This window comes from Lissotriton helveticus, chromosome 10 (genome assembly GCF_964261635.1).
Source record: "Lissotriton helveticus chromosome 10, aLisHel1.1, whole genome shotgun sequence".
Classification (NCBI taxonomy): domain Eukaryota; kingdom Metazoa; phylum Chordata; class Amphibia; order Caudata; family Salamandridae; genus Lissotriton; species Lissotriton helveticus.
Window position 1 is genome coordinate 344,421,139 of NC_136071.1, and position 14,292 is coordinate 344,435,430.

Consider the following 14,292-nt stretch of genomic DNA (forward strand, 5'->3'; position numbering starts at 1 on the left):
TTATGTGGCATGGTGCGGAATGTTCATGTGGTATAGAGTGGATATATGTTGGGTTTTTTATGTGGTATTGAGCAGTGTGTAATTTGGTGGAGTTGAATTATGTGGTGGTGTGTTATGACGATTGTAATTATGTTGCGTGGTGTGGTAAATCGGAGCGGAGTGGCATTGAGCCGAGTGGCATTGAGCCGAGTGGCATAGAGCGGAGCAAAGCAGCGTGGCGTAAAGCGTGGTTGTGTAAAATGGAGTGGGGTAAAGCGGCGTGGCGTAAAGAGTGGTTGTGTAAAATGGAGTGGCCTTGAGTGGCGTGGAGTAAAGCAGAGTGGCGTGGAGCAAGGAGTGGTGTTACGTGGAGTGGCATTGCGTAGATTAGAGTGGGGTTGAGCGGAGAATTGTACTTCAACTGCCGAAGGAGAAATTGTGAATATGTGCGTAAACCGTATTAGCAGTAACATAAAGCTGGATAATTGGTTCCCTGATTACAGAAATGGAGCGTTCAGATGAGAGGGCCATCTGGCAGGATTGTGTTGCGGCTGGCGGGAAGGAGAGGGAGAGAGGCTACAAAGCGAACAAGTGAAGAGCCATATATTTTAAACATTGGCCACTACCTATTAATCAGTTTAATATTAGGACGGGGAAGCATCGGTGTCGAGCACCAGGGGAAAAAAAATTCTTCGGTCTTTGAATGCACAGCAAATGGGGCAAGATAAGGGCAAGATTTACAGTCCTGCTTACGACAGAGCTCTGAAAACCATGCACACTGGTCTCCAGTGCTCCTGCTTAAATAAAGAAATAGTGCTCACAAGCTTTGAGTAACAACACATATAACGGGCAGCCCTTGAATATGGGTGGAGCATTTAAAGCCCATATCCTGAATACAGCATTTCTCGCAGAGACCACACAATCACTGCCTAGGCGAGACCTTTGCTCCACCCAGCGGAGTATTCCTCTCATCTCATGCTGTTTGCTATTGGGTAGAGCAGCCTTCCTTCCTGGAAGTGCTTCATATTAGAATGTTTGAGGGACTCTTACATCTGAAAGTACACAAAGTTGTCACATTCACTTCTTTTTCACCTATGCATTTTCTTACAAAAGGCGTCTTTTTGTTTGTTGCTACTTTTCCCCAAGCCCCGCAGAACATGCTTTAATGTGATAAATGCAGTGTGTGCCTTAAGCAATTCTGAATGCCTGTATTGACATGTGTTGCATTTTTATACCAGACCTATGGACTTTGCCAGTTTTTGTTTTTAAAGATGTTTACTGTGGCACATTACCCTGTGTTTTGTAGACATTCAGGTGAAGTAGCCTGAGGTGGGTTTTAAGATATGGAAGAAAATGTGGGCATGACAGATTTAATGGCTTTAGCAGGCTGTAGAATTGTTCTTAACCATTGGGTGTTACTGAAATGGGTGATGATGGTGTCAGACCCTTATATAATTATCAAAATTGTTGTGTACGTGATAATGTGGAAAAGTGGCTTCAATTTTTTTTTTTTTTTTTTGCAGTATGTCCAAGCAGATGCTCCCACCAGTAAAGCCTTGGCCGGGCTTGTAGTGCAACTTCTACAGTTCCAGGAGGATGCCTTTGGAAGACATGTTACTAACCCTGCATTCACCAAGCTTCCGGTAAGTAGATATTACCGCTGTATGCAATACTTTTTGGCTTTGCTCAATAAGTTTGTTCCTTTTTAGGTCTCGTGACCTATCAATGCGCATGCGCATTGAGAGAAGCGAGACTATAGGGCTTTAAACAAAGTTTAACTAACTGTGGCGATTTGGTGCTGTGCCCGTGCGCTTTTAGGTCAATGCGCAAGCGCATTGACCTAAAATGCGCGTGCACATCATCAAATCGCCATCTGTTCCCAAAGCCACACTCCTCCCACACCTTTGAAGTGAAGCTTAGCTTCACTTCAAAGGCCCCGGCTGCTTCACACCCTCATGCCGCTCTCCCCGCTCCGCCCCCTCCCCTGCCCGCCGTGTGCATTTCTCCTCTCCCCCTCCCCACAGCAATGCCCTCCGTCTTGTTTCCTTTCTTGTTTGTCGCCCTGCCCTTCATCTGACTGTATTTGTTGTCCCTTTGCAACTGTTCACTTCTTTTGGTTTCCTTTAGCCCCCACCTCGGTACAGCTTCGATTCCATCTATGATCTGCTTGTTTGTCATCTTTCACAGGCACGGCCATGCCCTGCGCATAGCGCCGTTCAAATGCACCCGTGCACTCTGACCAACAGCGCTATCTTGGCTCTCCTTCTGTTCTATGTCTCAGAACCGATAGTTCACTCATGAATGATCTCGTCACCTGTTTATCATCTTTCACAGGCACGGCCATGCCCTGCGCATAGCGCCGTTCAAATGCACCTGTGCACTCTGACCAACAGCGCTATCTTGGCTCTCCTTCTGTTCTATGTCTCAGAACCGATAGTTCACTCATGAATGATCTTGTCACCGGTCAGATACCTGAGGTTCTCCTCATCTCTGAGACCGGGATTAGTGCGATGCGACCCCTGTTCAAAATTAGAAGAAATCACACATAATACCAACGTCGTCTCCTGGAACCATCTGAATAAAAAGTGCCATCAAATATCAGATGCATCAAATCACCACTGCTATCCTTGAAGTGCGGAGACAAAGTGCATGAAATATTGCTGTAATTATATCTGAATGTAAAGATCGGGATCTAAAAACCGGGACAAAATGAACAAATATATTCCAGAGTAAAGTCTCAGCTCAGATCTGATACTCCCGTGCACCAGCGATCAAAGGGTGCAGGCGTAGCTATTTCATCCAGACTGCAAAAACTGCCACTCCATTCCTGAGGCCTGATCTGGCCCCATGCTTTGTGATAGACAGGCGCAAAGAAGCAACAACATCTTCCTCTGTACTCTCTATTCTATCTCTCACTCTGTCTCTCTCTCTTCTACCTCTATCTCACGCAAATTCGTTGTCCCTTTGTCTCTCTCTGTCCCTCATTGCGTCTCTCCTCTCTCCTTTCTATTTTACTTTCATTCTTTCTCTCTCTTTCTCTATCTCTCTCACTCTTCCTCTCTCTCCCACTCTCTCTCTTTCTCTCTCACTCTCTCTTCCTCGCTCTCTCCCTCCCTCCCACCCTCTCTCTTTCTCTCTCTCCCTCCCTCCCACCCTCTCTCTTTCTCTCTCTCTCTCACTCTCTCTCCTTTCTCCCACTCTCTCTCACCCACTCTCTCTCTTTCTCTCTCTCACTCTCTTCCTCGATCTCTCCCTCCCACCCTCTCTCTTTCTCTCTCTCTCCCACTCTCATTTTCTCTCCCTTCCAACCTCTCTCTTTCTTTCTCTCTGACCCACTCTCCCTCTCTTTCTCCCACTCTCTGTCTTTCTCTTTCTCCCACTCTCTCTCTTTCTCCCTCCCACTGTCTCTCTTTCTCTCACTCTCTCTCTTTCTCCCACTCTCTCTCTCTCTCTCTCCCTCTCTTTCTCTCCCTGTCTCCAAAACTCTCTCTTTCTTTCTCTCCCACTCTCCCTCTCTCACTCTCTTTCTCCCACTCTGTCTTTCTCTCTCTCTCTCCCACTCTCTCTCTTTTTCTCTTTCCCACTCTCCCACTGGCTCTCTCTCACACTCTCTCTCTTTCTCCCACTCTCTCTCTTCCACTCTCTCTTTCTTTCTTTCCCACTCTCTCTTTCTCTTTCTCTCTCCCCCACTCCCTCTCTTTCTCTCTCTCTCTCTCTCCTTGCTGCTTGTTTTCCACAATCAGAGCACTCTCCTCGCTGCTTCCCCTGTATCATCTTAAATTTACACAGATGCCTCCTTTTCTGCATAATTCTATATTGTTATTGAAACTAGTGCGTAATTTATATTTGAAAAAAAAGTAAGTGTCAGGGCCCTTCTTTGGATGCCACTGCAGCCTGCACTGCCAATAAAAGTACCAGTACAACTACAACACATTGCAATGTTACAAGTGTAACAATTCAAACTATTCCAGGACTCCCAATACGAATGGCATGGAATAGTCTCAATTGCCATTTTCAATGTATTTTGAATTATTAAATACTGTTGTTGCTCTCATCTTATAATTAAACAGACAGCGCCACCATGTGTGAACTGTCATTAGCGCCGACACTGAGAATAAAGTGCCCGTACTGAGCCCTGGAAACCACCGGTTCAAATTAACTGCTGTGTTCCCGGTATTCATTCCAAACAATCTCTATTATACATGCACACCACACCAACCACCACCCTTCTTTCCCATATATGAATTATTTATGTACGGCCTCAGAAAGGAATCATTTAAATTTCAAACCTGTAAAGTTCAATTCACAGTTTCTGTATTTTGTGGTCGCCTTTACATAGTGCATTACACAGTGAGTTATAGCCCTCAGTTCACGACAGGTGACACTGTTTCAAGCTGTTTTCAAGCCTTATTACAAATCACAAAAAAGATGTTAATATTTCACTTCTGTTCTTGGATTTTCGTCACAATAAAAAACACTGAATATAATCTTCACAAAAGTTATTTACAAAAGTTTAAGCTATTGCCATTACAAATTAAATACAGTATTTAACAATTTAACAAAAAAAATAAAAGCCATTGTTATTTGTAATATTAATACATCTAAGTCACGTAAATAAAAAACATGTTGCATTACAAATGCTATAGGTGTCACATTTGCGAAAGTTATAACTATTGGCATTGTAAATGACAGAGCTATTAATTTAGCTATTTTAACAAATACATAAATAAAAATTTTTTTTATTTATAAGACCAATAGCTCAAACTTTCCTAATGCGAGACCTATTGCATTTCCAATGCTTGTTCAAAGACTGTTGCTATCTACATTCTCTTCCAATTACCTTTCTATGCTTTTGTTATCGTTTTAGAGGAGCAGATGAGAGGATCCCTTTTGCTCAACGAATTGGCCTCTTCTTTTCAAGCATAATCATCATCCGTTTGACCTCTTACAAGATCCTTTTTGTGTTGATGAAGTGGAGAGTAATCAGATTTTTTAAACCTAAAACCAGTACTGATGGTAGACATAGAAGTAGGACTAAATGTTGGACATTAACGAAGGGCACTGACGGACCAGATAAAACCGGGACAAGAAAAGTACCAGCAAGTGCTTGTAAGGCAGAATGATAGAGGCTGTAGAGATGCACAAGGATTCCTAAAAATAATTATTGGCATTTCCTACACAATGGAACTGTAAAAAAGAACCTGCAGAGCCGCTTTTTTCAAACACAGTAGATAATGAGCATGTGCCACCTGTCACATGTGAATCGAGAACAGTGCAGAACACAAAGTTTTCATTAAATATCTCCTCTTCACCTGCTTGTGATGAATGAGAGATAAAAGCCAATGAAACTGGGCGCTAACTGCTGGTCTCATCAGAAATACATTCACCTCTTTGCATCTGACTCTTCTGCGTGAATAAGCTCCTGCAGCGAAAAACTATTACTTTTGTTCCCACTGTGATGTAAATAGATGGCCAGTGAAAATGTGAGTGTGCATTGCAGTACATTTTAATGGAAGTGTGTTCACATTCACTCAATACCCTCTCCAAAACATGGACGTGTTAGAATAGTGATGAGAGGCTGGAGCAAACTGTGGAAAAGCAGGAGTGTCCACACAGATAGTGAGCTACTCTGTCTTGGGTTAAATTTAAGGATTTACATGTAGACGGCAAGCTATTTTAAGTCTCGCCTAGGGAACGCTTGCGCTTTCTCTTCGAGAGATGCAGTATTCGGGAATGAAATTGAAGCTCCGCCCATCTTTTCTTTTGCCTTCTCTTCCTGACCTTTGTAAATGGTAGCTTTTGATTCGCGAATAGGCTCATTAGCCCCTCCCTAGTACCTTTTTTCTCCTTTTGTAACCTTCCATTAGCACTGCACCTGTAACATGTTGTTAGACTGTATGTTTTATTTACAGTCTGTGAGCATTGATTTCTTAAATGATTTTCTCCTATAGCACGCGTAACATGCTTTCCTGCAACCGCTTTCTTTTTAAGCAGCACAGCACCCGCATTTTATCTTATTTTATGTTTTTTGCTTTAACTGTGGTGGCTGCTCCATTAACGCTGCTTTGGCTATAAAATATTTTTTTAAGCAGCCCAGCACGCTATTTTATGTTTTTTTTTAAAAATCTGCGCTATGGTCTTTTTATCTACAGCGTGGCATGCTTAATGTTCAAGAATGGCGGCCGGTCATTTCTTTTGTTAGGCACGGCTTTCCCACTAGCAACACACAGTCAACAATGACGGCCGCGCGGTCTCCCAGGTCACAGCCCTTCATCCCCATCTCTATTAGAGCTTTGAATTGTGTGCTGTGCTAAGCGCACAAAGCGATACCAAAGGAGATGATGGACGAAGCGTTTTGAGCAAATCAAACACTCGCCCCCAGTCAACTGATCTGGGTTTAATCCATCACCATTCTTTAGCTCACTCCACCAACCCAGTTCAGACAGGGCCATATGCAAATCAGTCTGACCCTGTGCCTCATGGGAACAGTCCAGCCCGAACTGCCAAGCCATGTCTTCCCTGGACTGGAAACAAGCTTCCTGTGGCCGGTTTCGGATTCATAATCCTCATCAGCCAGGCTATCTTGAATCCAGTGGTAGAGTGAGCAAGAGACCCACGTCTGGGCATACACTGCCAACTTAGGGCGAACATAGCAATACCAAAGGAGATGATGGGCGGAGCGTTTGCGCAAATCAAACACTCACCCCCAGTCAACTGATCTGGGTTTAATCCATCACCATTCTCTAGCTAAATCAACTGGTTTTAGGATGCTTGATTCCGCTCCAGGGAAGACATGGCTTGGCAGTTCGGGCTGGACTGTTCCCATGAGGCACAGGGTCAAGACTGATTTGCATATGCCCATGTCTGAACTGGGGTGGTGTGGTGAGCAAGATAACGATGGATTAAACCCAGATCTGTGACTGGAGGTGAATGTTTTGCCATTGTGCAACATTCAGTCCATCAATTGTAGTTTTTAGGTCTCGGCTAAGCGCGCGGAAGCGCGTTCTCGCCGAGAACCTATTGTTGCCGTGTCTGCTTTCCAGGAGACAATCCTGGCCACGGGCATCGCCTTGGAGGCGATTTGAAACTGCCACACGCACGTGAACATGCGCTGTGGCCAGGCGCTGTCTCCAGACGCTGTCTCCTGGGAAGCTCAAAACACCACACACGCATGCACAGACACACACACACAAGCGCGCCCACGCACGCACATACATACAGAGACACCCCCCCCGCACACATACACACACGCACGAGTGCACCCCCTCCCCCGCCGTCGCACACATGCATACACACACAAGCACACACACACACACACGTGCACCAAGACCCCCCTGCAGCCCTTTTCAACTTACCAGGTCAATTTTGAGGGACTCCGCTCTCCTTCTGGCGGCCCAGGGGCTCCCCACCTCTCACAGGAGCCCCGGGTCGCGAGACGCTTTCACTCTGTCTGCCTCCTCTTCCGGTCCGGACGCGGCCCCGCCCCCGTCACAGGCGACTTTGCCTGACTTCCGGTGAGGCTGTGTAGAAAATAATGCTGGGCTCGTGAGTAACAGTGACTTTTGCAGCGTGAATCTTTCTGGATTCACTATGCTGTGCATTATTCCGCGGTCTTGTGGTTGGGTCCGGATTCGTAGTCTTTTCTTTGTTTTTTTTTTTTTTTTTCCTTAGCCCAGGTGGGCGTCGGCGTCACACCCCCTTGGGTGTATTTCCGGTGACGTAAGCATGCTTCCTGCGGAAGCTCCCACTCTTGGGCGCCATCTTCAGATTCTTTTTTTCCGCGGTCGGGTCTGGATCGTTCCCGTTTGGGCTCCAGACATTTTTGGAGAAAGAAGAAAGAAAATACAGAAAAGACGAGGAGAAGTCATCTGAAGACTCCAGGGGACTTCATCGACGAAAAGTCAGCAAGGAGAAGGCGTTTTTCATCGAGATCCTCGACGACCGTCGACGAACACGCGACTAGGGAGGCCCTGGACGCTCGATGATGGACAACACGCCGTTCAAGTTCTGCCGTAACTGCCACCACAAGTACGCGCAGAAGGACCAGCACCCGGTATGCAACCTTTGCCTACCGGTGAACCACGAAAGCGGAGACTGCAACGCCTGTTCCGCCTTCGCCCCGAAGACCCTTCGTGTGAGAGAGAGGCAGAGGGTAGCACACGCCACCCTGCAGGGGAAGGCCCCGACTCCGTCCCTCTACGAGCTGGGGATGTCCTCCGAGGAAGAAGACAACGCTGCCGCCGAAGACGACAGCTACACGGTCGTAGAGACCGATTACACGAAGACTTCTGACAAGGTAGGAGACTCTTCGGCCCCCAAGAACCCGAGAGACTCTGAGTCTAGAAAAATCGAGGGCAAGACCCCGAACGTGCCGACGCCAAAAAAGGCGGCGTCCGCGACTACTCCCAGGCCCAGCGGATCCTCCGAGAAGGAGTCCCCGGCGCCGAGAGCTGCTGATCAGCAGAAAACGTCGAAAATCGTCCCCGAAAAGGATCGATCGACGCCGAGGGAGAAAGACCCAAAACTGACGACGACGACCAGAGACCCAAAATCCGGTTCGACGTCGAAAACTTCGACACCGAAAGGCACGGCGACGAGCCATCCGCCGAAAAGAACGGCCGACCCATCCGACGCGGAACACGCGGCCGAGCTGGAGAAGAAGAGAAGGCGCCTCGAGGCCGAAATGGAGAACATCATGCAGCGGAAGAAAGATTTCGACGCAAAGATGAAAGCCTTCACGATCCCTCACAAGACCAAGCCACCGGTGGTGGAGGCGGTCGAGGAGGAGGATGAGATCGCCGAAGTCGCCGAGGAACAAGACCAGGACGTCGAGGTGATCGACGACCAGGAGGAGTACGAGAATCCCTACGATAGTTACAACTATGGGGAGGAAGAGGAAAGCAGGACGGACACAGAGTCGGCACCCTCTGACCTACAGGAGGTAGATTACATAGATGTCGACACAGACAGCCCGGAGGAGGTGGTCGACACTTAACCCTCGAGGCCCTCGCCGCCGGACGACATCGGGGCATACAACTCGGTGATACAATCTGCCGCAGCAGCTTTCAAGCTCAAGCTCGACGAAGAGAAGCAGAAAGCAGACTTCCTTCTAGAAACATTGCTCCCAACACAAACGAGGAGCCAGTTCCTTCCAATGCTCGAAAGCGTCTTGGCTCAGGGGAAGGAAGCATTCAGGGAGCCCGCAACATGCAAGGCAGTAACTCCCAGAACTGAGAAGAAGTACAAACATTCCACAAAGGACCCGGCCTACATTCAGGGCACGGTCTCCGCAGACTCCATTATCACGGCCACAGCAAGGAGGAGGGCTAATGTACCCACTACCTCGGGCCCGCCACCGGATAAGGAGAGCAAAAGGATGGATCTGGTGGGCAGAAGGATCGAACGGAATGCCGCGACCCACTGGCGCATGGCTAATTCCAACGCCCTGATAAACAGGCACATGTATCAGATCATGGAAGGGCTGGGGCAGTTGGTGAAGGACCTGCCCCAGGATGCCAGGCAGAAGGCCGAAAAGCTGGTTGAAGAGGGGAAAAAACACGGCAAATTCTTGCCTTAAGACGGCCCTGGATGGGGCAGACACCGCCAGCAGGCTCATGATGATGGGCGTCACGGAAAGGAGGCACGCCTGGCTCAGGATCTCAGGTTTCAAACCGGAGGTGCAACACAGCATCCTGAACACACCGTTCAATGGCAACACGCTTTTCGGAACAACAGTTGATGAAACGCTCAGTCAACTGAAAAAAGATAACGAAACCGCAAGATCCATGGGAGCATTGCAGTTCAGAGGGAACAAGAGGGGCACCCCGTCACGGAGGCCTGGCGGGAGAGGCGGAAACCAGCCAGGTACATCACACCAGGCTTTCCAGCAAACGCACCAGGCAGACTCGCAGGCTCAGCATAGTCAGCAGAAGCAGTCCTGGCAGTACCAACAAAGAGGCCAGTCCTTTCGAGGGAGAAATGGACGGGGACAGAATAGAAGAGGGGGGCAGCAGCCCGCCTCTAAGTGACTTCAAAAAACTCCATGTGCCCGCCCACAAAAAAGACGCCAGGGGGCAGCACGCACAGATGGGTCAAGACAAACTAGACACCTACGACCACATGACACCAGTGGGAGGAAGATTAAGATTTTACCTCCGAGAGTGGAGAGAAATCACATCAGACAAATGGATCCTCAACATTTTCCAATTCGGATACTGCATAGAGTTGGAGGGGAGGCCAACAAGCAGAAAACCAAAAAGAAAAACACTAGCAAGCAAGCAGCTGCAGTGTCTTCAGGAGGAGGCAAAGGAACTCCTGCGGAAGCAGGCCATAGAACGGGTACCCTTCAAGGAAAGAAACACAGGAATATACTCAACGTACTTCCTGGTACCAAAGGTAGACGAGACAATGAGGCCCATTCTGGACTTACGGTTCCTGAACAAATTCATAAGAACGCAAAAATTCAAAATGACCTCCCTGCAAGAGGTGCTCCCACAATTGCAGACTGGGGACTTCATGGTCACAATAGACCTCAAAGACGCCTACCTGCACATCCCAATGAACAGAAAGCACAAACACATGCTCAGGTTCACCATTGGAGAGAGCCACTACCAGTTCACGACACTGGCCTTCGGACTAAAATCAGCACCAAGAGTTTTCACAAAGTGCCTCGCAGCAGTCGCAGCGCACCTACGAAGGCAAGGAATACACGTATACCCTTACCTGGACGACTGGCTGGTGAAAGCAAACTCATACCAGAAATGCAAGCAGCACGCACATACAGTGACGAGCACGCTCACAAGCCTGGGGTTCTCCATCCATTGGAAGAAATCATCAATGGAGCCGGAACAGGTCAAGATCTTCCTGGGAGCACAGATCAACACCTTACAGGGCAAGGTGTTCCCCAGCGAGAAGAGGGCGAGGGCGCTGGTGAAGGAAACTCGCCTCTACCGGAAGGGACAAGCTCGGACAGTGAGGACTGCGAGCAAGATCATGGGCATGATGGCATCATGCATCCACCTGGTACCAAATGTACGACTCCACATGAGACCCATTCAAGAATGGCTACAGGAGCAATGGTCACAAGCTACAGGCGGTTGGGAGGATCTAGTGGTTGTAACGCACGCAGTGCAGAAGGAGATGGCATGGTGGACCATGGAGAACATAACAAGGGGAAAGCCTCTAACGCCCCCAACGCCAACAGTGACCATCACCACAGACGCATCCCTGAAGGGATGGGGCGCTCACATGGAGGAGCTCAAGGTGAGGGGACTGTGGACGCCAACGGATGCGGCAAAGCACATCAATTACCTAGAACTGAAGACAATCTTCCTTGCACTGAAAGCCTTTCAAACAAGACTGTACAACCACAAGGTGTTGATACAAACAGACAACACCACTGCGATGTTCTACATCAACAAGCAGGGGGGCACACAGTCGGCCCCGCTTTCAAAGCTGGCGCAGGAGATATGGAGATGGGCCATCCTTCTCAAGATAGACCTGCTAGCCATACACCTACCAGGGAAGGACAACATACAAGCCGATTGGCTCAGCAGGCAGACATCGGCATCCCACGAGTGGGAGCTCAATGCTCAGGAGACAAGGTACCTGTTCGACAGATGGGGAACACCATCGGTGGACCTATTTGCCACACGCCAGAATGCAAAATGCCAAAACTTCGCATCCAGGCAGCCCGAGGAGGGGTCGCTGGGGAATGCCCTATGGATAGATTGGTCAAGGACATTTGCTTACGCCTTTCCCCCGATACCACTGATGCACAGAGTGCTGAGCAAGTGCAGAGCGAGCAACATGACACTGATACTGGTCGCACTACAGTGGGCGAGGCAGACATGGTACTCGCAGATCATGGAGATGACACAGTGTCCACCCCACAGATTCAGCAGGAGGAAAGACCTACTCTCCATGCAGAACGGAGAGGTACTACATCCAGAACCAGAGGGCATGAGCCTAGTAGCGTGGCTCCTGAGGACAGAGTTCGCACATTTGAGACTACCAGAAAGCACCCTGAGGGTACTTCGGGAGGCACGAAGGCCCAGCACTCGGAAGTGCTACGTTGCGAAATGGAAAAGATTCACAATATGTTGCAGACAGGAAAGACTCCACAATAAAATGAAGAGGAACTCCACAGTGCTAAGGTACCTGACGCACTTGCTGGAGAGGAACCTTAGCTCATCCTCTTTAAGAGTTCACTTGGCAGCGATAGTCGCCTACACAAGGGGAGAAACGTGCAGGAGCTTCTTCACATCACAGGTGGTGAAGAGATTCCTAGAAGGTGCAAAAAGGATCGCACCACCCAAGCGGGTGCCGCCACCTGCATGGAACTTGAACACAGTCCTAACGGAACTCATGAAAGAGCCCTTTGAACCACTTCACAAGGCCTCCCTAAAGATGCTAACTATGAAAACAGCCTTCCTGGTTGCAATAACGTCCTTACGCAGAGTAAGCGAGCTTCAAGCGCTGACGCTACAAGAACCCTACATACAAATACACAATGATAGAGTTGTGATGAGGACTGACCCACACTTCATGCCGAAGGTGGTATCCAAATTTCACATGAACCAGTCTATACAGATACCGAGTTTTTTCCAAAAACCAACAACCAGCGCAGAGCGAGCTCTGCACACCCTGGACGCCAGAAGGGCAGTCATGCACTACATTGAAAGGACAAAGGGACACAGGAAAACAAAACAGTTTTTTGTGTCATTCGCAAACCGCTTCATGGGGAAAGCTGTAACCAAAAAGACCATTGCACGATGGATCGCACAGACAATTCAACTCTGCCACAAGCGTGCAGGACAAGAACTGGCAGAGGGGACACGTGCCCACTCCACCAGGAAGAAGGGCGCTACAATAGCCTTCCTGGCTAACACACCCATACAGGACATATGCCTAGCGGCAACATGGGCTTCGGTGCACACGTTCACGAAGCACTACTGTGTGGACATACAAATGAACAAGGAAGCTCAAGTTGGACAGAAGGTGCTACAGCACATATTCAACACCCAACGCTCATCTTCCACCCAGCCGCCACAGAGATGAGAAATCGCTACAAAATCTATGCACAGCATAGTGAATCCAGAAAGATTCACGCTGCAAAACGAATAGTTTTCTTACCTGTCGGTGTAGTTTTGCAGCTTGAAGATCTTTCTGGATTCACTAGCGAACCCACCCACCTCCGCCAGAAAGATGAGGCTGGAGAGAGAAGAGGTGGTTAACTAAAGAAAGGACTTTAAAAGTACAAAGCGGTAAAATACCAACTAAATAGAACATTGCCATTACTTCGGAAACGAAAGAAACACGGAAAAAAAGAACCCGAAGATGGCGCCCAAGAGTGGGAGCTTCCGCAGGAAGCATGCCGACGTCACCGGAAATACACCCAAGGGGGTGTGACGCCGACGCCCACCTGGGCTAAGAAAAAAAAAAAAAAGAAGACTACGAATCCGGACCCAACCACAAGACCGCGGAATAATGCACAGCATAGTGAATCCAGAAAGATCTTCAAGCTGCAAAACTACACCGACAGGTAAGAAAACTATTCGTTACTTGTTTTAGTAGTTGATAATGTTAATAAACAAATAAGTATATTTGTAATCATAGAACATTTTTTCAAACTCAGTAATGGTAGTTGTGTGCCCCCTAGTGGCACTGTACGGTGCTGCTGCTGGTACGTCTCGATCACAGGAGCAGTAGTGACGGAAGAAGGCCTCAGACCCGTCCATAGTTACAATTTCGTAGTTGTCAGGAATCATTTCTTCGGATTCGGCTTCGTATTGAGGCGGTACAAGTGGCTGTAATTTTCTGTGGAATAGCCGGTTTGATTTGCCATTCTTCTGAAGCAGGGTGAGAGCGAGTGTTTTTGGGGGGTCATTTCATTGCGATCAATGAAGATGGAAATATCTGGCAGTGTGAAGAAGGCTTGTTTACAGGGCGGGCGAGCAAATGTCACAGCTCTGTTCTCGCCTCGGTCTCTGTTATCCACGCCAGTCTGGCAGCTTAATACATGCTTTCCATGGCTTGCGTCTTCTCACTGGCTGCGTCCTCTGCCTTATCTTCCACCATCTCCACGTTTGTTTTCTTTCTGTTTCCTTTATTCGTCTTTGGAGAGGACAATCTTTCATGACCAAAGCTTTGTGTTTACAAAACTTTAGGAAAGAGAGAGAGAGAGAGTGTGTGTGTGTGTGTGTGTGTGATATGTGTGTGTGGGTGTATGTGTGATATGTGTGTGTGTGTGTGATATGGGTGTGTGATATGGGTGTGTGTGTGATATGGGTGTGTGTGTGTGTGATATGGGTG

The 14,292-nt window shown here is 48.2% G+C and overlaps 1 protein-coding gene across 6 annotated transcripts in view; it reads left to right on the forward strand.

Annotated features, from left to right (window-relative positions):
- The window catches only part of SMARCC1 (SWI/SNF related BAF chromatin remodeling complex subunit C1), an 873,495-nt gene that overhangs the window by 49,983 nt on the left and 809,220 nt on the right, over positions 1 to 14,292 (forward strand). For all 6 annotated transcript variants that reach the window (XM_078662530.1, XM_078662531.1, XM_078662534.1 and 3 more), the window contains exon 2: positions 1,503 to 1,622. In XM_078662530.1, coding sequence (XP_078518656.1) covers positions 1,503 to 1,622 — 120 coding nt within the window. The remainder of the gene's footprint in view (positions 1 to 1,502; positions 1,623 to 14,292) is intronic.